We start from the raw sequence: 24,023 nt of genomic DNA, 5'->3' as shown, positions 1-24,023 counted from the left end.
ATAGAAATGGGGGGAAGTGTTGTCCAAAAAAACAGAGCATGAAATTAAATTCTTTGGCCTGAAAAACTAGCTGTTTAATTTGCCTAGGCTGCTGCAGACCTTGAAATCTTCTGGGAATGCTGCCATTCTCTGATTTTCTTCCATATAAGACTGATTTTCCTCTTCCAACATGAAGTTTTATTATTTTTTTTCATGCTTCACCAGGCAACCCTCCATCCTCAGGTTTTGGCTGTCTTTTTCCTCAAAGAAAGCTGTGACCACCATCAGCACAACTCGGGCACAATCCAGCCTGCAGAGCACCTGATCTCCCAGCTCAGCTGGGCTGCTTGGCAGGACAAGGACAACCCTAAATTCTTGCTTTGAAGAGAGCTGGGCAGAGGGGAGATGAGGTTTTGTTAATGCCTCCCTGTCCCTGACTTTCTGGTGATGAAGGCTGACAGCAGACTGCTTACTTTCAAAAGCAAATGAGGGTTACAGCAATTCTCATTAAGTACAGTGGTTGAGTATGCCAGGAAAGGCTGGAGCTAGGTAAAAGCAGTTACGGAATTGCATTTCTCCATTCAGAAGCCCCTCCTGGCATTATGAAGTCCCAACAGTGATGCTGGTGTTAGCAGCTCTGGGGACGTCCACTTACTGTGATCCATGAACCTCTTAAAGGCAGCTCCCAAAGGCTTGTGGCCACCACTGCAGTGGGATTCATTCCCTGGTGCGGCCAAGATTCCTGAGACAGCCTCCTGCTCCTGCCAGGCACCCTCACTGAATATGAGATTTTAGCAGCCCTTGGCATGTATCAAGGGTCTTTTATGCTGACATCATGGCAAGTACTGAGGAACCAAGCCAGTAGCGGTGTGAGTATTGGGTGAGTTTGGCTATGGGTATCTGTTAATCAGAGCTGTAGCAAAAACAAAAACAAACTAATGAACACACACCAAAAATAAATAAACAAAAAATCAGCATCCACCAATCCTCTCCTATTCCGACTACTAAAATATCCAACAATGTCACTTATTGGCCTCATCTTTGATTCCTGTCAATAAATACAAGACTTGCTCAATGCAGCTTGCAAGCATCCTGTCCTCAGGGTGCCAGCATAAAGCTAAACACAGGCAGAGGTATTTGCAGGATCACGACCTTCAACTGGAAACACTCAAGCACAGGATTTTCATCCCTGCTGGGTTAAGTAGCATTTGGCGTCCTAGAAAGGCAGTCAGGCTTCTCTGCATCCATCAGTGACCTGCTGGAGATGGTTTGAAGCCTCAGCCTTCAGTCTCAGCAGCTCTGGGACTCCACCAAAGAGGCTTATCCTGGCTCCAGCCTCCATGCCACAGCACCTCTCCATGGGTTCATTCTGCATTTACCCCACAAACCACCTCTTGCTTTCACAGGCTTGTGCAACCTGGGAGATCAGGAATATCAGGGGATTTCTGTTTGTGCCCCACTCCTGGGCACAGCTATCCCATGGACACACACAATGACACCCTCTGACAGATTTGCTCTGCATTCCTGTATCAAATACCCAATTCTGTCATAACACAGAGTTTTAGGAAGCTCCACATGCAACCCTGTTGTGGGAAACCTTTTTTATTGCAGGGCAGCTGAGGAAGAAGGCTGGCCTGCAGCCCACCCCAACCAACACAACACAACCATATTACTCTTGGGAACTGCAATTTTGAGACTGGGCTTCAGACATGCAGTCTTGACTTTCAAAGGGCTGATGAGAAAAACTCTGCTCAGTCTTTTTCCGTCCCTTTTTCCCTGCTACAAAGCAGGTATTTGACCTGTGTTATGTTTCCCAATTGCTTGTCCCCATTTTTCCTTTAATGTCCTAAAATTGAGAGTAAGAAGATAATGAAACCCATGAATTTGTTGTAACTGTTCTACTCCTAACCATGTTTTTCAATGGTCTTCCCACCTAGTGTGCACACAACTGATACCTGACCCCACAAAGAAAGGTAGGAAAAGGCAAAAACAGGCAAAACTACAGAGCCACGTACACACTGGTATTGCTGTGTGCTTTGGACCTGAAACTCCTAGTTGATAAACCTCTCCATCATGCCAGCCTCCTCTTGGGACTGCCCACCATAAGTAGGGACTGAAGGTTTCAGCACCAAACTCTTCTGTCCCCTCCAGCTTGGTAGTGATGCCCTGGGCTTGGTGTCGATGTGGCAGAGGCACGCTCATAAGCCAACAGTTGTCTGGGGAAAAAGACTGAGAAAAGTAGGAAGCTTCCAGCTCTTGCTTGATTTCCACGTCAGCTCATCAAGTAATATTGTGTTCTCCATCCTTTCAATAAAGGCCAGACACACAAATTACAATATAATTCTGACTGAGCATGGGAAACCTTCTCCAGGGGAGGGACCTGCTGGTCTCTTCATCCTTGGAGATCTTCCAAACTGGCCTGGACAAAACCCTGCTCTAATTTTGGTAAGTTAGCCCTGCCAGCAAGGCCTTCCCCAGCCAGGGCCAAGTACCCGGGAAGGTGGATGCAGCGATGGTTGCCAAATCCAACCAGGAGCCCAAATCATCAGTCAAGTTTGTGGTGATGAAGCAGGTGTGAGGTGGAGCCAGAAAGTCACTCTACAGATGAGGATCAGGTCCAGTGATGGTAGCCTGGGTCAGGCATTTTCCTGTGGCTTTTGGCAGGCCCATACTGACAAGACGGGGCCAAGCGCAAGTTAGGAAGCCTATCCACAAGTCAGGATCCACGTGCAAACCAGCACAGCATTGCTCAGGCAGGGACTGAAGACTGATCTCTAACAGGGCACATGGGCCCGTGGGCAGGGAAGTCCCGGTGAGGCTGGTAGGAGCCGTTAAGGCTTCTTAGTGCACCCAGGACCATGACAGTCTCCTCCAAAACAATCCTGCTGGGTTTGTGCTTGGTGCCCCACGCACATTTTAAGTCCTCCAGCTCAGGGCACCCGGGGTGTATTTACTTCGGCTGCGTAGAAGCTATCACACATAAATGCCAGGCTCCGGATCCTCACTCACTATTCAGGTCAAGGACTGGGCTGCAAGTTTTGGCTTTAATTTGGTTACGTGCCTACATTGCTGTTTCCTGGCAGATCATGGGAGGAAGGTCGGCTGGCTTGCGGCAGCTTACATGCACGTGGCTTTTAGGCTGCAGCCAAAGCGTTCCTCTAGATCTGGAAGTTTGAAGATGGTTGGAAAAGCCATCTGAGTGGTTAGAAAGCTGCCTGGCAGAGAAGGACCTGGGAGTACTGGTGGCTAGTCAACTGAATATGAGCCAGCAGCGTGCTCAGGTGGCCAAGAAGGCCAACAGCATCCTGGCTCGTACAAGAAACGGCGTGGCCAGCAGGACTAAGGAAGCCATTGTGCCCCTGTACTTGGCTCTGGTGAGGCCGCACCCCAAGTGCTATGTTCAGTTCTGGGCCCCTCGCTACAAGAAGGATATTGAGGGGCTCCAGTGAGTCCAGGGAAGGGCAACAAAGCTGGTGAGGGATCTGGAGAACAAGTCTTATGAGGAGCGGCTGAGGGAGCTGGGCTTGTTCAGCCTGGAGAAGAGGAGGCTCAGGGGCGACCTTATCGCACTCTACAGATACCTTAAAGGAGGCTGTAGCGAGGTGGGGGTTGGTCTGTTCTCACATGTGCCTGGTGATAGGACGAGGAGGAATGGGCTAAAGTTGCACCAGGGGAGGTGTAGGCTGGATGTTAGGAAACTTCTTCACCAAAAGGGTCGTTAGGCATTGGAACGGGCTGCCCAGAGGAGTGGTCGAGTCACCATCCCTGGAGGTCTTTAAAAGATGTTTAGGTGTGGAGCTTAGGGATACGGCTTAGTGGAGGACTGGTTAGTGTTACATCAGAGGTTGGACTACGTGATCTTGGAGGTCTCTTCCAACCTAGGTGATTCTGTGTTGCCGTCTCCAAGCTGGGATACAACCACCTGTTAGTTCGGCATAACTGAACTTTGTGTTCCTTGCACTAGCTGTTCCTTCACCTCCTCTTCAGAGACAAGGACATGCATCTCTTTCACGCTCCTTCATTAGTAAACAAACCAGGATAGATTAAAGCCCCTTTCTTCACGTCAGGAAGATCCCTGCCTTTGGTTTCAGTGAAAATTCAGACCCTAGCACCTGAAGTTTCTTCTGGATGGTGTTTCCTCTGTATAGGGTAATTTCATTTCCCTGTTGAAGACTTACAAGGGCGTAGTAACAAAAGCAAAGGCATAAAACAGTCCAGGAGGCATAGGCTGCTTTTGAGCCTGCAGCAGACTATAGGTATGATATTATCATTTCAGACAAATACAGTCTACGTAACGTGAACGGTTTCAGCACGCTTGCACTCTGCCGAAAGCCAGAAAATGGGACCTTCATTTTATGACCAGATGGAAAAGAAAAACAACAACGACAAAAATTAAGAGAAGGAACTTTTCCTTCACCTAAATTTTATTATTTTGCAACTCTTTCAGGTGTCCACAAGGAATTATCAACACCCTCCTCTCCCCTCCCCAACCCCCCCTTCACCAAAAAAAAAAAAAAATAGAGGGACATTGTGGCATAGAGGTATAATTTCAGTTCACACCAGAAGACATTCTTCTCACTGAAGTACAGCTAAGCCCCACAAAGCATCAAAACAAAACAAGCCTAAAAGAGATGTATTTACGAGTTAGTTTTACGTGCCGGCATTATTTCCTTGTCTGGTCTCGCATTCAGGGCAAAATCTATCTGGGTGGGGGAACGTGTAATGCCGTGCAAGGTTGTTTGGTGGTATGAGCGACAACATGACTTTAAAATTTTGAGCTGTTTGTATAGAAGCAAAGTACAGAAGAGTACACTATCCCCGAGGGCAACGTAGAAACTACCTGTTGCTTCTCAGGTTTAAAAGTTAAAAGGTGTAAGCAGCTGTTTGAGTACCATACTGACGTATACATGAACATTTTCCTCTCCAATGTCCAAGTTGGAGTGCAACATTTTTCATCGTGCTCTCAGATCAGGATTCTGATTCTAACAATGGTTCCTAGTACAAATTTCCAGAGAAGGGGGAAGCAAACCAGTCCTGACTGCTTTGAATGAGATGGAGAGAGCAAACAAACGTAGACGAAGAAGATAAACCTGTAGGAATGTTTTCAGATAATTGCCACTGTCCAAAAGCTTTAGAGTGGTTGAATCCTTCAAAGTTCATTACTGAAAACTCCGGCAGCATCACTGAATTTGAAGGAGTAAGATAGACTTGCACCATCGCAGAGCCTCAGCCACAGTTTAAATGGGCACTGCCTCTAACTTCACAAGAATGAAAGAGAAGAGGTCATCTTTCTACCTTGTCAGCTACTGGCAGACCTAGAGAAAGAAAAAACAAGAGAGTTGTTAACATTAGGACGTAATGCTTTTTTTTTTTGGACATCTCACCAAAGGTGTAATATTGAGTAGTAACCGGACAACAAATGAAAGGGAAGAAGAAGGGGTAGAAGGTACTTGCACGGCCTTAATTTCCATGGCAATTGACAACAACCACAATCCGCAATGATTTCTAAGTGCCTTACACCATTGACCCTTGAGGCACAAAAACGGGATTCCCACATTAGGTAAGGGGAGTACAATCCCTCTCAAAACACAAGAGTCTGGGGACTGCGACTGAGTACTGAAAATCTTAAGGCTAGGATGTTCACGTACCAGAAAGGAAACGCACATTTTAGCACTAAACCTAAGCCTTTCGAGGCAGGCTGGGAACCGGTTCTTTTTAACCCAGGGTCCATTTCAGCGCCTTCAAAGCTAAAGAAATGGTTGACTGCTCTGTTGAATTGTGCTCCAGAAAAGTGAGAAAGACTCACGTTCCTATTAACAGAAAGAGCTTAATAAAGAGCTTGCTTCTATCCTAAAGATGAGTTTTGGATTCAAACGTACCCCGTCCAAGATGAACAACTACCTTAGCTTTGTGGGGTTTATATTCTGCGTAAGAGATTTGTGACGTCAAGCTTCACAGCTTCTCCTCTGTATGCAGGAAGGAGGCTACGGATGTAGAAAAGGGCAAGACAACTTCCAAAACTAAATTGCATTGCCACAAAACTAATGTAACGTATCCCTGCAAGCACAGAAACTCCTTTGCAAACCACCACAGATTAGACATTAGGGCTAAAGAGTGCGGAAAGGACTGTTTCACAACTGTATGCATACTGCCAACTTTAGGAGCCAGTCAAACGGAGATGAGAGCTTGAGATCCCAACAGTGGCTTGGATATCCTGCGCCCCTATCCTGCGCCCCTATCCTGCGCCCCTATCCACAAATTTGCCATCAGCAAATTTGCTCAAAACACCATCGTGGTCCTCCCTCCTGCTGGGCTGTGAGTACCCTGCCCTCGGCCTTGTGGGCTCATTTTCCCTATAGAAAAGGCTGCTGGCAGCAGGACATGCAGGTAGAAAGAGCTGAATGTGTCTGGCCACGAGTTTCTCCCCGAGGTGCATCCCTCCATGGGAAAGCTCTATGAGGCCCTCAGGCATGTCTGGAAGGCAGCCTGGGAGAGCGGCGTGCCAAAGACATCCATGGCAGTAGGTTGGGTATTGAAAAGGGGGCCTGGAGGCCACCCAAAAGGATCAGAGAGAGAGATGGGTCCCTCACAGCCCCGGCGCGGTGCTCCGGGAGGGGGAAAATCATGGCTGGGAGGCATGTCCCACACGGGGAGCACCACAGCCTGGGTTGTGGGGGGCTGATTTTGGAGGCGTGTGAGGATTTTGGAGGTGTGTGGGGATTTTGGAGCTGTGTGGGGATTTTGGAGGTGTGTGGGGATTTTGGAGGTGTGTGGGGATTTTGGAGGCGTGTGCTTATGGGACACATGAGGGCGGCGTGAGATGGGGCGGGGAGTCCTGCTCCGGTTTGGGGTCACGGTTTAGTACACCGGGTCGGGAACAGGGGGTGACCGGGGACAGGGGTGACCCTGCCCCCGTGGCCACACCGCCGCCGTGCCCGTTTTTTGGCCAGCTGAGCCCATCCCCATCCCCGGCAGCGCAGGAACCGGCCCCGGTGCAGCAGTGAGGTGCCGGTGCCGGCCCCCCGCAGTGCTCCACCCCACCCTAAAGGCAGGCAGTGGCGCTGCCGGTGCCGCTCCCAAGCGCTGCGAGGGGGCTGCAGGATGAGGGCTCCGCTGCCGGTGGCGGTGGCGGTGCCGAGCCCCAGCCCGGCCGGCGGCGGCTCGGGGCGGTCCCGGGGCGGTGCCGTGGCGGCGGGGGCGGCCCGCGGGTGATGTCAGGGCTGCCGTCGGCGCGGTGCATTGTGGGCGAATCCCGCCGCCTCGCCGCGGCTCCTCTCCGTGAGGGGGGGGGGGGGGGACGAGCAAACGATGCGCCCGGGGCCGCCCCGCAACCGCCCCGCGACCGCAGCCCGGCGCCACCGGGATCGGTGAAGCCGCGCTTGGCGGCGCGGGACGTGCGCTGCCTCCGCCGGCCGCAGCGGGAGGCGGCGGGGCCAGGTGAGCCGGGGCGGGGAGGGCGGCGGAGGCCGCGGTGGGCGATGGCGGAGTAAAGGGGGGGGGGCGCCCCGCTCGCTCGCCCGCTGGGGGGTGGGGGTGGGGGGCGCGGGGTGCGGGCCAGCACCGGGCCGGGCCGCTCCGGTGCTGCGCGCGGGGCAGCGCGGGATTTGTAGTCCGCCCCTCCGGACTGTGGGCTGGAGGAGCAAGGCGGGGGACTCGGTTTCCCAGCGTGCCCCGCGGGGTGGGCGGGCTCCAGGAGGAGTGACGGCCGCCCGCCGCCAATCAGAAGGCGGGACGGGGTGGGGCGAACCATCTGCCGAGAGGGGCGGGGGAGGGGGGTGCCGCTAGCTGCAGTGCAGGGGCGGACGCGGCCACCTCGGGCGGCGGGGGAGGCGGGGCGGCCCCAGGTGAGGGGCTGCGGAAAGGGGGGGGGGCGGCTCCCGGGGCCACGGGTTCGAGTCCCGGCGGTGCCGGTCCAGGGGCGAGGCGCGGGGAGGGGCAGGGCGAGGGGCGAGGGCACCGCGGGTGGGGGGCACACGGCGTGGGCATGGGGGATTAGGGGCTCAGGGGGCATCGTGGTGCCCCCCAGCCCCGTAGCAGCGTGCCCGTGGCTCGGGCGGGCGTGTGCGCTCCGCCTGGTGCGAGGGATGGGCGGGTGGTGGTGGAGAACCCATTGGGGTTTTGTTCGGTTTGGGGCACGGAGCTCTGCTGCGATGTCCCGGGCTAACGCTGGGGTTGGAGGGTTCCTTTTCTGTAGGCTTTTTCCCCTCCATGAGGAGATTACGGCGCTTGGCGCACGATGGTGCCCGAGGCAGCTTTGCAGCCGCCAGCCTCGTGCCGTGGTGCGCGTGGCACATGAGGCTGTGTCGGCGACTCTGCCCGCGGTCACTCGGCTTCCACACATACATAGCAAAAAGGTACCCGGTACCCACCCCGTACCTCGTCTCAGACCCACCACCAACGTCCAAGACGACCACCATGACCTTGAAGCACGTCTCGTACAGCACGAGGAACCGGCGAGCCGAGGGCCACCGACTGGCGCTGCCCCTCCAGGGTCTGCTGAGCCAGTCGCTGCTCAGTTCCTTGTGGGTTTTGGGGGATTTTGATACCTGTCGGTGTGGTGCCTGCTCAGTTCCTTGTTTTTTTTTTGGGTGGGATTTCAGTACGTGCTGCTGTGGTGTTCCGGAGTGGCCCAAACCAGGTGTACATTTAACATTTTCCTACATTTTTCACTTTCTATAGGCTTGCAAGGAGGAGGTATAGGTAATTTGATTGATGGAAGGAAAGATTTCCTGATTTTACCACAGCATATGCATTTCTTTATGTTCTTTGTACTGTCACTGGAAGTGCTACCTTTTAGCAATAAACTTCGCGGTGAATCACAACAGAGATCTTTGAGTATCTGATTTTTTTCTTTGTAGGAAAGAGTTTAACCTCATGCTGTGTCTGAGATAGGGTGTGCTACCTGCTAGCTCAACGCTGAAGCTTATAGGTGCTATGACAATCAGCAAGCATCAGAACTAGTAGTAGTTATTCACCACATTTCACTCTACCAACTTATTTTGATACTTTCTCAGTGGAATAGGCGTGGGCTACGAATTATGTGGTTTTTTTTTTTGGTTATGTGCTTGTGATCATCCATGTCATAGGCATTTTCATACAGATGCACATGAGGTCAGAAACTTTTGAGACGCGATGCTCCTTGGCATATGTGGTGTCCACTGCTGGAAATTCTGTGTTCTCTGTGCTTTTGCATGCTTTGTGATAGTTTCATTCCTTCAAGAATGGGCATCTTCTCTGTCCGGTGAAGAAAAACACCAGAATTAACATTTCCTTTTAGGTCTGTTCTTGCCAGGATCAGTCTCAGGGATATATATATATTTTTCTTGTAATAGTTAGCAAGAACAAAATCAGATCCATCAGTGTTCTTGGTCCTCTAGAAATGATTTTCTCTGGTGTAGGAAATGTATTTCAACAGCTTCCAGGGTTGATGCTAATGAAGTGCCCCCATCTCAGCCCATGTATTGATTTCCTTCCCCTTTCCTCTCCATTTCAACCCCAATGTTTGGTGCTGAAAGGAAGTGTGGTGGTGAAGCCAACTACGTCTCGATGCTGGAACAGGCAGAATGAAACCCTCCTCTGATGGAAGCTGTTGGTACTTGATGTTTTCCAGAGCAGGAGTGATCAGACAGATCCAGGAAGAGCCAAATCCTTCTTTAAGTGCTGTGATTCCTTTGTGGTTTCTTGCCTTCTCTTACGGAAAGATTGCCACATTGTCTTACAGCTTGTTAGATAGCCCAGTACTCTCTGATGGATCTTGCTATGGCTTCACCTCTTCAGTCACGTCCTGTCAGTTTTCTACATTGGTCTTATTTAGGTATGTGTCTGTATACGGGTTCCAGGTAAACTCTGTGGGAATGGCTTCCTGGGAAGGTCCTAGATTAGATTCATTTGCCAGAGCTCCATGATGACCTTCCAGTAACATTGGTTCACTTTGAAAACAGTGAATAGAGCAGAAGACAGAAAATAGGACCTCCTAGAACAGTATGTCTCTACAGAGTCCCTAGGGGCTTTGTAGACTATTCTAGTATTTTTAGTGGCTTGTTGACTTTGTTGATTTCTCCTCCTTTGAACGTTGCAAGGCATAGCCCAAGATTTGCTGGTGTGATTGTTGAAGCACTTGCCAATGTTTAAGCTCAGCTGGTTTGCTGAAGAAGATAAAAGAATGGGTACGACTAGTGCTTCATTCCCACCTTCCCTCAAAAAAAAAAAAAAAGTGGATATTCCCCAGAAACATCCTGAAATCTCCCAAAGTGTCATTTTGAGACACTGTCCAGTTGGAATAAGTACCACGATTGCTTTGGAAGACAGAAATAAGAAAGGCCTGCTATAAAGCTTCCTTCCCTCAGGCAGAGGAAGAATGGGGAAATTGGTCAGACACTTATTGAAGTATTAGGAAAGAGAGATGGAAGATGATGGAGATGATGTAATTTATGCACTTTTGTGTCTGAATTCCGGCTGAGGCTCCCCTGCCTGTAGGAGCCTTACAAGACAGAAGCTAGACATTGGCAGCCCTCCTTTGTGTCATGCAGGATCAGCTCTTGGTCTTTTCCCCAATAGTGGAATATGTATCACACCATTGAGACCTGCTGCATTTATCCCAGTAAATATGGGAACTCTAGGAATAGCAGTGTGATTTTAGATCTCAGTGCATATCAGGTGCAGTTTCATGTGAACTTTTCAAATTTTTTTTGGAGAAAAGCAAATAGCATCAATATATTGGGCTTTATATGGAAAAAAATCACTACCAGAGTAGGATTTTCATTAGGCTCACAATCCCTTTTGGTTTTACCCAGTTCCCCACTGCCTTCCATTAAGTCTTCTTCACTCCTCAAGAGGTGTTTGCATGGAAAAGGGTCCCTTCTGTGGTTGAGAAGGAAGATACTGACTGTGTGATGGACTGTAGGTGTAATCAAATAAGATGTGCCTGGAAAGCCTTTCCTTTCGGTGTCAAGCCATGTCACCTTTAATTTGGTGAACAATATAAAAGGAACAGACTGCAGATGACGGGCTGACTCCAGCCATATAGGGACAATGGGAAGCAGAGGGAGAGCTGCTGGGCAGAGATTTCCTTTTTTTTTTTCTTTTTTTTCTTTTTTTCTTTTTTTTTCTGAGAAATAGGGCAGCCTAGACTAAAGAAAGAGATTTAGTGTCAGCCGTGACAGATGGAAGTGGATTCCTCGCTGTCCATGCGATAGGAAATGTTCCAAGGCTCACCATCAGCCCAGAGGCTGTAAGTGGAGAAGCTGTGGTGGCCTACCCATGAGATAGAAAGAGACTGCCAAACAGATAAGGAGAAAGTTGATTTCTACTGAAAAGACTTCAACTGTAGGATCATAAACCCACCTGGGAAGGCTAAAATCCCTTATTGCTCCTGTCCTTTTCCTACCAGTGACACATATAACATGCTTTTCCTAGCTGCACTCTTCTTGGTGTTGCAGTCTGCTGTTTTTTAGTCTTTTTATTTGTTATCCTGAATAATTTTGCATGTGCACAGGGTGTGTCATTTTATGTGATAACTGTTGTGAAACCTTGCTATGTATTCCTGTTTGCTTTCCCCTCTTTTAACCGGTTACTAGTTTTAGAGAGACTTTGGTTTAATCCTGAGAAATCTTAATTTTTAAGGCCTTTGGTCTGTCTGGTAGCACACCAGGAGGTTTTGGCTCTCCAGATACACTGTTGTCAGAGAGATGGCCCTATCTGCACGCTTGTCTAGTCATCTGAAAACACCTAGCCTTTCCTATAGGTCTGAATGTCATGGCATCTCCCATCTGCCTGCCTGCCGGTTAGTTTTAATTCTCATTTTCACTTCTCTGAACGTGTCTGGTGAAGAAGTAAGACCGATTTCCAGATCCTCTGCAAAGCTCTTTAAAACAAAGTATAAAAAATCCTTGGCATCATCTCTCTTTGTTCAGACTTTCTATTCCTTGTCAGTCTGTCATGCAGCAGACTGGCTGGCTGCTCTGTGGTCAAGTATGTGTGGAAAATACATAACGTTCATCTTTAGCAGTTTGTTCCAGCTCTTTGATATTTTTTTGCTTGATGATTTTACATTTAATGTAGAAAAATACATCCCTTTTTCTTCCTTTCTGTGTATATTCTATTTTTAAAAGACTTTTGCTTGTAAAATAAGCCAATTAGAATTAAAATCAAGCAACTTAAAGAGCAAAACAGAGGTTGCTCTGGCCAAAGATTTGATTTTTTTTTCCTTAGGGTGGCATATTTCTCCTCTTACTGAACAAAGTTGAGCTACTATTGAGTTACAAACCTGATCACCAAAAGGCAGCTGAAGTTACCCACTGCTGCCCTTCGCAGCTCCTCTGCTCTCCCTCAGCAAACCACAGCTGCTGCATCGTTCTGGTCAGAGGGTCAATGGGGTAGTTTTGCTGCTACATCTTAGAATTTAGGCTCGATACAATTCATTTACCTATCTCCTTTAAGTCCATTGTTTTCTTTTGTACATATGCCATTCCTCCACTGGAGTGACCTGACCTTCTTTTGCCATACCTTGTTTGTTGGAGTGCCCAGGAATGCAGTCCCTTCACCAACTTCCTAAATGTGCTTCCCTGAATCTATACATTGTAATTCCCCAGCTTCTTTATGAGACCTGTTTCACCCCAAAAGGTCCCATTTCAATATGACATACTGCTGAAAGCACTCTTTGGTGTTTTTGTTTGTTTGTTTTGTTTTTGTGCTTACAACATTTTGTCTTTTTCCTTTCCCCATTGCAGAATTAGGTAACCTAGGTTATCGTTCTTGGCCTTTTTGCCACCAAAAGCCGTGGACATGATGCTTGCCAGCTTCTGGCTGGTGTGATGCCACTGGAGTCGCATGCTGCTGCTTCCTTAATGCATTGGAAAAAGCAGTGAACGGTCATTTCTTGTTCACTTACTCCATGATGATCTTGGTGGTATAGATCTCAATCAAATGGCACCTCAGCTTCTTCATGAGAATCTGTCTTCCACGGCTCAGCGTGCTGCTCTTGCACTGGTGACAGGCAGGTTGTCACACTGTGCTTTTACCTCACAAGCTCAGCTGTTGGTGTGCCTAAGATCCGAGTGGCTGTTCTTGGTGCAAGGGGTCAGCGAGGAGGTGTCACCAACAGGATCGCTGCCAGTCAGCACAAAGACCTATTGCCACACGATGTTTTTCCCTCCCTGGCATTCACTGATGGTGGGAACGTAGCCTGAAGGCAGGAGTGTATCTGAAATTCCTTCATCCTCCTCCCCAAACCCCAGTTTGTGCAGTTCATCCATCCCTAATGTGAAAAAGCAATGCTTTGTACCTGTGAGGTAGGGGTGCATCTGTCCAGAGGCACGCAGCTGGCCTTGTCTCAATTTATTTATACAGAATCTAGATGCTTTGGGCTCTAAAATGTACTGGTTTAGGGGTTGTGCAAGTAAGTTATCAAAAGTAATTGGTTTCTTGCATCTTGCTTTCCTTGGAAAAGAGGTTGGCTTGAGGCAGTTACTTGGCTGCTTTGAAGGAGAAATGGCTGAGCCCTGTGGTTTCATGGTAGGCTGAGGACTTGGTGCTGTGAAAACAAACACAGAGCACAGCTTGACTGAAGCTGAACTGGATCTGAGGTGCCACTCCTGCATTATGCTGGTGCTTGCACTTGACTGACCCTACAACGAACCAGTTCAAGTAGCTCAAAGCCAAGGAAATAACCTTGAAGAGAATAACCTTGAGGAGAGAGCTCTTTCTTTTCGCTGCAGGTAGCTTTTAGTGGTGAAGCAGGAACCTGAAGTTGTGGATCCAGAATCAGTGTATCTTTGTAGACTGTAGGTAACGCACTGTAACCACTGTGCTGCTTCCATTGATTGTCAACTTTCATTCAGTAGTGTCTTGGCACCCAAAAATGTGGGTTTGGGTTTTGGTTTTAGTAAAATTTACAGTAGCTAAAGCACGCCTTTTGAAAGGTGTTTAGCCTTGATCTGAAAAGAGCAAGAGATCTAGAATCTGCCACCTCCCTTGCTCTAGTTGCTTTCCTTTAGGAAAAGAAAACTCCAGTGAAACAACAATTCGCAGCTTCTGGAGGAAAATGAGTCAGGCAGGAGGAGCCCTTCAGTCTCTTAAATTTACTTCATAGGAGGATGCTTCTATGCTAAATGAATTTGCCTTCCATTTGCCTTTTGGATAAGATACCTGCATTGTAAAGAGTTTAGTTTTCAAGTGACTAGGAAGGCATCCTTCAGCCCTTCTTCATCTCCATCGTTTTAGTGACCATTAGGTGTGGATGCTGGCCTATTCCTGACTCCAATGTCTGTCTGTCCAGTTGTAGGCAAGGACAGAGTTGTCCCACTATTTCCTGCTGCTCCCTGCAGCAATGTGCTCTGTTGGCATGACCTGTAGGCCTTAGTCCGAGGTGTCTGAGCCTGAGCTTGGTTGTGCTAAGAAGTATTTTGTGTAAGATGCACTTCTTCTTTCTGTTTTTCTTGACTCTTTCATCTCATTGTCTAGAAAGAGTGGTTGCTCATCAAGCAAAGATGAAGCTCACTGGCCTTTGTACATTGAGCAGGAGGAAAAAAGGGTAAAAGACGAATTCAAAAGGAAGGCAGCAGTGATTTCTCACTCTTTTGATGGCTTGGGGGAAAAGGCAGGAGGCATTTAAGTTAAGTTCTAGGCTTCAGTGCTGTCTGGTCACATGTAGGTCTGTGCAACCTATTTCAAGATTGATGGCAACTCTGAAGCTGATATTTCAGTATAGTTGCTTTTTTTGCCAAGCAAATTTTCTTTAACCTTGCCATCTGCGTTTCTGATTGTGGTGCAATTCTCGTTATTTTTTTCCCCCACTACAAAGAGCCCAGGCTGGACTCGAAGCAGTGATTGTTGTGTCTGTGGAGTATTATTAGAAGTGTTCTCTGGTAGCCAGCCTGCCCTGGCACATTGAACACAGAAGGCATAATTACCCATTTCAGGTTGAGATCTGTCTGAAAAACTGTGAGCTTTTGCCAGCTTAGGTATAAATTTTGTTTTCCATTACTTGAATACAGTTATGGATTGAATTAAAATAATTTTTACAGTAAAGGCACAAAATACAACCGTATATATTCTGTAATAGGAAATTCTCAGGATCCAGTTACCTGGCAAAGCATTGGCAAATTGAGGATCAAAGTACAAATATGGATTATTACAATGAATCTGCCCCGAGGAACAGATTTTAAAAATTTTTTATTATTATTATTATTCCTTTTTTCTTTCTTTCTTTTTTTTTTTTTCCTTTGAGAATAATATTCAAGAGATTCTTCTTTCAAGCACAATGATCAGGTGTAATGTTTTGAAAGGTCTGATAGCAGAATGAGAAGACGCATGCCTAAGTCATAGAGCTGTTAAACTCAACAAATAAGAAAACTTGTTCTTGTGGTTTATGGGTGGGAAATGATTGTTTGCATGGGCTGGGAGATGGGAAGCACATGCTGACAGTTGTGGACTGGATGGCATCGTAGATACATGTGGAAATGGCTTATATAGAGGCAATTGAGGCCAGCTTGTAAAACTTCCATGAGCTTAGTAACACCATTTCTCCTTGGAAACTGACTCTTGCAGCAATGCAGACAGAATTAAACAGAGCATGCTTGCATATACAAGAATTTTCATGTGTCTTTCTAGGATGTTCAGTCACGGAGAGAAACAGGTGTGGGCTACAGCTGCTATCTGCCTCGATGGTATTGTGTTTGTTGTTACTATTATCTTTAGATCAATTATGAAGGAAACAAATTCCTCTAGAATCATATTGTAGGCCCTTCAAATAACAATGACATTTGAGCTTCGAGTCTCAGAGCAAGTTTTACATCCCTGGGTGCTTTTGTCTTTGAGGAGGAGAAAAAAAAAAAAAGCTTAGAACCATTGAATATGGTCGAGAATGTATTGGGATTTCCCAAGGGGAGAAGAAAAAGTGGGTCAGCCGTGAGGACATCACCTTTGAGCAATTCACCATCTGTCTGCAAACTAAAAAAAAAATGTTAAGGCTGCAGATCAGAGGATGTAACTGTAGATTTGCGGAAAATAGGAGGTAAAAGAAGGTTAAACGTGCTCCTCTGAGCATGCTCCAACCAGGGCAGACAGTTTCCCAGAAAAATGGAAGAAATAGTTAAAGGAGGGCTGTAGAGAGGTGATTTAAGTGGCTAGCAGCTGGCATGATAAAATGTTTCCGTCAGTCCCAGGAAATCTCTTCTGTGTAATTACAAACAGTCTCTGCTGAGATCAGCAGTGGGCTTGGAAGCCAGGAAAATTTTGTCCCACATGGTCTCATTTGGTCTAATGTGATGTATCAGTGCAGCAAGTGTCAGCTACCTCACTTACTCTGATTTTTTATTAAATTTCAGAAAGCTCTTGGCAACTTGAAATCCAAGTGGCAGATCTATAAATACATGATTTTTCCTTCCCTGTCTTCCAGAAGTGGAATGAAAATTTACGTGATGTCCAAGGGGTGTCAGGTGCAGGCCAAGCGACACCAGAAGTACAACCTCTGCCTAGCTTTTGCTTTGTTTCAGAAATATTTATTTCGGCAACCAGCAGACTACTCAAGCTTTGCAAATAGTGATCTATATTGACTTCGCAGCTTAAGTTTATCTACCTGCAGTTAAATTTATTTATTGTAAGCAGACCATGATGTCTGTCTGTTATATCACTAGAGGCTTAAGTTGGTTATGATGCAAGAGAGATTTCCTGGTGTTGTATTTAGTTTTCTGATCAAAAATCCGAGCAGCTTGGTCAGAGAGACCGGAAGAAAGTAACAGACTTCCCTCTCCAAGTCCCATTTCTCCCCATTTTCTGAGCTCTGCAGCTGAGACTGGTGGTGGGAGAGGATTAGGATCATGTAAGAGCGCCCGCACTGCTGGCAGTTTCTGCTGCACGTTCCTAATGATTTGTTGCCGTAATTAGCTGTGCTGATTCTCCCTGTAGATAGGTGGGTTTGGCACAGAAACCATTGCTGTGGCTGACTGCTTTGTGCACTAGTACAGTACCTGGCAGTGTGAGCTCACGGGTGGAGGGGGTTTGTTTTCCTTCGTGCTCTGATCCTTCAAAGGCACTGCGGGGGCCAAACTGCATTGGGTTGGCTGCATAACCAGCTAGTGGTAATAGTGCTGTCAAGGGGCGTCTGCTATCGTATTTATTACATTCCCTTTAGTGCAGCCCGGGGTTAGCAGAAAATCTGGAGCTGCCTGTCTCGATCGCAGCATTTCAGATTTTATGTGTTTTTCCTGATCACATTTACATCACTTCTTCACAGTCATGAAACAGAAGCCTCTCAAAGGTGAAAAATAGTTCCCAGTATCTTGCAACCTCACCTTTAGATATTTTGTTTATTTTACAGAAATGCTTTGAATAGCAAATTCAGAATGTCTAAAGCTGGTGCCCTTGCATGCTTATGAGAAGAATATGTCACAGAGGAGACTTTAAGCCACAACTGCTAGGAGTCGAGCCTGCTCTCTGAGCAGGATTTGCTACAGCAGAAGCAGGCAATGAAGGAAGATGTGTGTCTACAAGGAACAATTCAGAACCTTTCGAGCTCCTGCTGTCAGACCGACCCTAACGTATGACTTGTTTTAGATTGCTCTTTCAAGTTCAGCAGGAGGTATGATATATTCCAGGGTTGAAGCATTGTTAGTCCAGTACACTGTATTTTCTTTTAATCAACTTGTTTCTTATATTATTATATGCATTTCTATCCTAATAAAAGAATGCTGGTGCACGGTGGAACTTACTTATACAAAAAAAAAAAAAAAGTTTTTTTTTTTTTGTTGTTTTCACATGACGGGTTTAATTTTGAAAATTGGTATTGTGTGGAAGCAGATGAAGTTTGTAACATAGTGAGTGACACTGAGCGCCTGCAGTTAATGGCACTGTTGACTGAGCCCCAATTCTGCTGCTCAGCTGTACTTGGAAACCCTGCTGTTGTTCTTTTTCTTCTAAGCACTCCCAATCCTACTTACTGTATTCCTTTCTTATTACCTGCCCTGTCAGTTTCATTTTGGCCTAATGCTGGTAAACTTGCTTCTTTGTGGGATCTTTTAAACCAATATTCGTGGTGGGAACAGCTAAATTATACCTAAATTCTGTTCACAACAACTTTTTTTTTTTTTTTTACTTCCTGCCATTCAAGTATTGGAAAGAGAGATCAATCTGATTTCTAGACTGTGGCTTACTGGGGTTGCTTCTTTTGTTTTTGTGCAAGCCTCATCTCACCTAAAAATCTGTAGTTTGCATTAGCTGTCTAAAACACTCTTGGGATCTGCTATTAAAGGGGATCCCTTGTTCGTGATGTGGGCAACACTTTGATCAAGTAATGAAGGTCCTGGGCTACAGCAGTTTGAATAAACTTCACTTGTTCTAATTGTTTTAATTTGTAGGCTTCCAGAGGTGAGGATGTGTCCTGAAATAAAGTGACATATTGCAATTCCTCAACAGTGAGATAAAGACACTTAAGGCTATCCAGGACCTTTAGTAAGATGGTGAGACAGACCTCCATAGCTTTGTTCTGCTCTATAATAACCACCTTGCATCTGATGAGTTTTCAACTTGATGTTTGTTTAAGTTTGGCTGTATTTTGAGCACTGCTAACCCATTATACTGAGACTGAAATGAACTAACATAGGAAAGATCTCATATAAATGCTTGAGATTTCCACAAGGAATGCTCCATATTTATAAGTTTGATTTTAAGAATGCTAGGATCCTGTAAAATAAGGAAATCATTCTTCCAGTCAAACTGTTTAAAATTTTGCCTGCCTGACAGAGAACTTGTAAGATAAGTACTTGGGGTGCACATATGAGACTTTCTAATTGATTCTTTGTTGTTTGGTTTCTGGCCTCCTTGAAAGAATATGGGAGATGTGTCTATACATATGCATACACTACTTTGAAAGTAACTGATAAAAACATAAATCTGCTCATACCAAGTCATATCACGGGTCCATCTAGCCCAGTATCCTGTCCCAAGATTGCCAAGACTGAATATGTGGCGTAGAGAAGAAGAGCAGAGAAAACATATAAAATGGCTCTCCAGAATGCTCTTGCTACCTTCAGTGGTTCATGAACTGAAGGCTTCCTAAGCCAAAGATGGAATGTTTCTATGCAGCTCATTAATGGATTTTTAATTATAATCACGTATTTCTCCTGAATTTGTAAAGTCAGGTTTTGAATCTGTGTAAGCTTTTAGCATCTGCCATGAAAAGTTCTTCAGCCTAACAACTTCTTTGAAGTTCCTTTTGCTTGCTCTGAGTTTTTCTCCTGATAAACGCAAATGTGAACAAGGCAGGTCCATTAGATGGTCTGGCTCTGCCAAACTAATAGGCTGCAACATCAGGCCTCGCACTGACATAATTCTTTCCTCCTAAGTTTCTTACCATCATCTCTCCTAGTCACACTTCTCAGCTGGTCTAGATTTTCATGTCAGTTCAATAATTGCTGCTATATTACATCAGTTTTTCTTGCAAGCTGCCTTAAAATTAAGGAGACCATTTATCCACGTGTGCTATTCGTGGGAACTGTCTTGATGCCAAGTAGAAGGAACAGATAGCAGAGCAGTGTGTCAGAATATTTAGTGCAGCCCGTTTAAGCATGTTGTGTTGTTTTTTTTTTTGTGTGTGTATATATATTTAAGACCAAGACTAAATTTATAAAACTCTAAAGATTCTTCAGTATGGACTGGAAGAGATAGCAGTATGCAAGAGCTATTTCACACAGCATGCTGAGGTTGGCCAAGAGACAGGATTTGGTCCTGTTGTTGTCACTGTTGCTTTCTTGCAGCTGCTTTCATTTCTACTTCATATACTATTGCTAGGAAGATGGTTTTACAGTGTTATGGGCTTCCTCAGCTCTCTTGCTTTTCTTCTTGGGACAGGGGTGCAGTTATTTCTGAATAATGCTGCAGAAAAAGACAGACTGAACTTTTTTGTCTTCCTAGTCACAGTCTTCAAAGTTATATACCCTTAGGTTCTGCAATCTGTACATCTTAAACCTAAAAGTGAGAAAGATAGTTCAGAGTTCATATGCTTGGACATACTCATTGGAGTCAGAAATAGCCTTACTGGTGGTGGTCATGAGAGCTATAATTCCTCCATCTCTGCTCCAGTCCCTCTTAACACCCCTTAGCATTGTGTCTGCACGTCAAACGTTCTGTGCTTGTGTTGGGGAGGAGGTGGTAGTGCCTTACCTGTCCCCCACTGACCATCTTTTACCACCTCACTTCTGTAACTTCAGTAGCAAATTCAACCCCAGCAGAGGGCTGGCACCAGACTTAGATGCAAACAACCTCTATGCTTTATTTTATTGATTTAGATGGAATTAAAGCACTGCATTAAAGCATGATTTATAGGCACTTATGTTTTCTGCACAAAGCTAACTTCCACCCCTTCTTTTACCCTTTCTCTGGAAGTCTTGGTTAATGTGTGTTAGATCTTGTCATGGGTGTATGCAATGATTCTGTTGCTTTGGTAAACCCAATGTTTCTGCAGTATTAATACTGCCTCAGGAACAAATTTTTGGTATGGTATCCCTGCTTTGTGCTGCTGCTGTAATCTAAAACAGCTTAAAATTTGTCTCAGGCTGTAATTGAATTGGCTTTTTGTTTGGCTGCATCACTCTGGCTGCACCAGAGCACATCAGTAAACTTTGTTCTCTAATTCTGTATCACCAAATGGCTGCTATTCATGGTAGTGCCCCAGGAGGATTTTATTCTGTTTCAAAGCCAGTAAAGCTTTCTACGACCGCTTCTTTAAATAACAAACATGCTGGTTTTGAACACATATATTATAATGTTGATGAAGGAAAGTAGTGTATAAAGCATCAGAGAAAGCAGTTACCTAGTTTTGGGAGTTTGTTGACTTTCATACTCTGTCTTCGCCCTAAAATTATTCCTTTGGATTACTTTCCACCACTGGTCACTAGACCGATCCATCCTGGATCTCCAGCTGCCTTTGCACCACCTGCAAGCCAGCGCCTGCATTGTGCTGTACTTGTCCTCGTTAAGTGATGCCAAGAGACTCAAGAGTAGGGACGGTACCTGCCTCTGCATGTGTATGTTAATGTGCTTTTATCTTCTCGTGAAGTTGAGGAGGTAGGACAGTCTATAACTAAATGACTTTTCCTTAAATAATAGAAGAAAAGGCAGCCGTAGAGATTTTGGGGGATTCTCTCCCGTGCAGGCTGCAATGAGGTGCAGGGAGGCTTGGTGTACAGCATATGCAGAGCTTGTTGCTAGCTTAGGGCTGGTCAGTTCAACTGTTCTGGCTGGAATAAAGGAGCCAGGGAATAGCATTAGAATTGCTCATTAGGAATAAGAAGCACAAATATTGTGCTGCCAAACACAGAGTGTACTTTTTTCATTGGAGAGTTTTCCATTTTCTTTTTGTCTTCAGTAGCTGGGAACTGAAAGTGGCTGCTCTGTACAGATACAGGATTCTTTCTACGGGAATTCGAAGCATTTCACAGTGTCATTTCTTCTGACTTTTTATTTTATTTTTTGTAATTCAGTTTCTTCCTATCTCTCTTTCATCATTTTGATTGTACTTTATTAGACGTTGGATTGTGTGAACGTTTCTCAGAAGTCCTCTTATTTCATTATTCTGCTGCTTGGTTTTTCCACATAGTTATCTTCTATTTCGAGAACAAAATCTTTTGACTTGCTCGTATTCTGATGTTTGATCATCCTCTGTCTTGGACTTTGTGACATATTTCTATCTGCTGCTGCCTTGTGCACACAGCATGCTAGTCCCTTCCTATCTTTCCTTGGTCCTTTCACTGCTAGGAAATGAGCTCTTTTCGCTACTTGAGCTCTTAATTTACTGGTGACTTTATTCATTTTTTGTGGCCTGAAGAAGTGTGATGGTCTTTTATTCCCATTTGATACTTACAATGTTAACCTTATTTAACTCATCTGTCAGAGTGCTGCGGTAACACTCATTTTTTAGGAAGGAAAATAAGGAATATTTTGGAATATTTGGGGGGGAGGGAAGGAAGATAGAACCATGAAGAAAGCTTAATAAGAGATCCGTGCAGTCTGGCCTACTTCTAAAGCAAGAAAGGGATCTTACAAGAAGAGGCAAAATGCATTTGGAAAATCTATTACTTCTGTTTCGATTCAATTTCTTCTAGAGCATGGGATTCAGTGTGTATCTGGAAGTCAGTTTTGTAGAATTGTAATTTTTAAAAAAATGAAGCAAAATTAATTTCAGCATAGGGTATCTGGAGCTCCCTATAAAAGCAGGAAAAAAGGGCATGGGGCATGCAAACGCCATAATGAATAAGATATCTTTCTGTATTTTAATTTGATAATTTCTAGCAGTGTGTATGTTATTAGGAGGACTAATCTGTACATGGCTGAAGCCCTTTCTAACCATCCCTGTCTTCTTTGCTTTGCTGTCCATCACAGTGGCAGTGTCTAATTCTGGCTCTCCAAAGGGCCTTCTACCCTACTCTGATGCTTTTAGGCTTATTGAATGCAATACCTGGCAAACCCTTCTGATTTGTGTTGGATGTCGTCCAATGAAAACCATAAAAACTGACGATGTTGCAGCTGCTCTGTTAAAGCAAGACCTTTTTGCCCAGTAACAGTAACAGCTCTTGCAGCATTTGGCATTAGATTCTCTTTGACTTGTTGGCTGTCAGGCCCAAGAGCCTTGGACTCCTGCATGGTATAGCTGGGAATTGTCACCCTTTTAGTTTGTGCTGCTGACTTGAAGCATGGTTGCGTCTGCCAAGTTTATGCATGGGTTGAGCTCAGGTATTTGCAAGGTGAGTTCGCCTAAGAGACTGGTTCTGATTTAGTGATAAACAAAACCTTTGGAAATATAGCATGTACTTCTGCCATAACCTGTACTAATTCCGTCATTCCTTTCCCCTGTCCCTTTTTCCCCCCCAGATAAATGGCTCATTTAAATTGGGAGCTACTAAAATACTCTCTGGCTGGCAAATGCAGTGCCTAGCAGCAGTCATCAAGGACGAACCAAACATGAGTGGAGGAGGGGAGCAGGTCGACATCCTTCCGGCCAATTATGTGGTCAAAGATCGCTGGAAAGTGGTAAGTAATACTGGCTTTGTGCCTCCTTTGGTATCCCAAATAGATCTCCTTCTCCTGTAGTAGTATAGAAACTTACTCAGTTAGTCCTGGGTTCCAGCAAGAGGCAGTGGAGTCCTACAGTTTGTCCTATATGTTAGTAGAACACTGCAAGGGGATGGTCAATATTGCTCTAGTGTTTTTATTTTAGAACATCTAGTATTTTTAGAAGACTAAACCTGCCAGGAATTTTCAGTTAGGATTCAACTGTTGCAGCAGGCTGAGTCATCTTTTAGTAGGAAACTCTGATTTTGAGATACTGTGGCAAAGAATACTAGAGATATCCCTCTTTTTATATATATTTATATTTATATATATTTATATTTATATAAATAATGTTACAAAAAGATAATTTAAATGCAAATGTTTAAGGTTAGAATGTCATTGACTTCAAAAGTCAGAAATTCCATAGTTATCTTGTTGGTACAATTTCTGTGTTCAAATTATTATAATACTATTAAAAATTATGTCATCACATGTTAAGAGTTTTAGGTCTTCATGAGTCAACTGTCTCATCTGGTGTGCAAGCTGGATAGGACGCATTGAATCAGTGGGATCATTTCATCTTTTCACGTATACATTGTGTTGCTGCAGATCTTAATATCCATTTAAATTTGTGGCTTGACTTTGTCATTTAAATGCACCTTTTTGTGTTTCTTACTGCTATAGTATCTGTGTCAGGAATATTTTTTTATACATTCTTTTACCAGGTGATGTACAAGAAAACTATTAGCTTGCTTTTACAGAAAGGGTCTCAAATTTAATTAGATTTTTTTTTTTTAATTATTTTTACAGACTGCTTAATATTTATGACCAAAGCACAACTCTGCTAGACATCATGAGCATCCAGGCATGCTCAGTACTTCTATGGACTGGACCTGACTGTCTTGGTTTAGGCATCCAGCAGACGAGCTTGAGAACAATGACAGCTTGTGAGCAGAAGCTTGTACAGAATGATGCAAAAACACTGGTAGAGACATTGGGAG

At 45.3% G+C, this 24,023-nt stretch overlaps 1 protein-coding gene across 4 annotated transcripts in view; it reads left to right on the top strand.

Moving 5' to 3' along the window:
• Positions 1 to 7,289: 7,289 nt before the first annotated feature.
• The window catches only part of TTBK1 (tau tubulin kinase 1), a 104,105-nt gene continuing 87,371 nt past the window's right edge, over positions 7,290 to 24,023 (top strand). The window contains exons 1-3 of one of the 4 annotated variants that reach the window (XM_084514782.1): positions 17,300 to 17,557; positions 18,333 to 18,434; positions 22,843 to 23,001. In XM_084514782.1, coding sequence (XP_084370908.1) covers positions 18,432 to 18,434; positions 22,843 to 23,001 — 162 coding nt within the window. In that variant the 5' untranslated portion in view covers positions 17,300 to 17,557; positions 18,333 to 18,431. Of the gene's footprint in view, positions 7,417 to 7,802; positions 7,824 to 17,298; positions 17,558 to 18,332; positions 18,435 to 22,842; positions 23,002 to 24,023 lie in introns of those variants that run through there. The other 3 variants (XM_084514783.1, XM_084514784.1, XM_084514781.1) reach the window with 3 other exon arrangements.

This window comes from Aythya ferina, assembly GCF_964211825.1.
Source record: "Aythya ferina genome assembly, chromosome: 3".
NCBI classification, from domain to species: domain Eukaryota; kingdom Metazoa; phylum Chordata; class Aves; order Anseriformes; family Anatidae; genus Aythya; species Aythya ferina.
The sequence above is the reverse complement of the archived record's forward strand: the minus strand, read 5'-3'. Positions and strand labels throughout refer to the sequence as shown.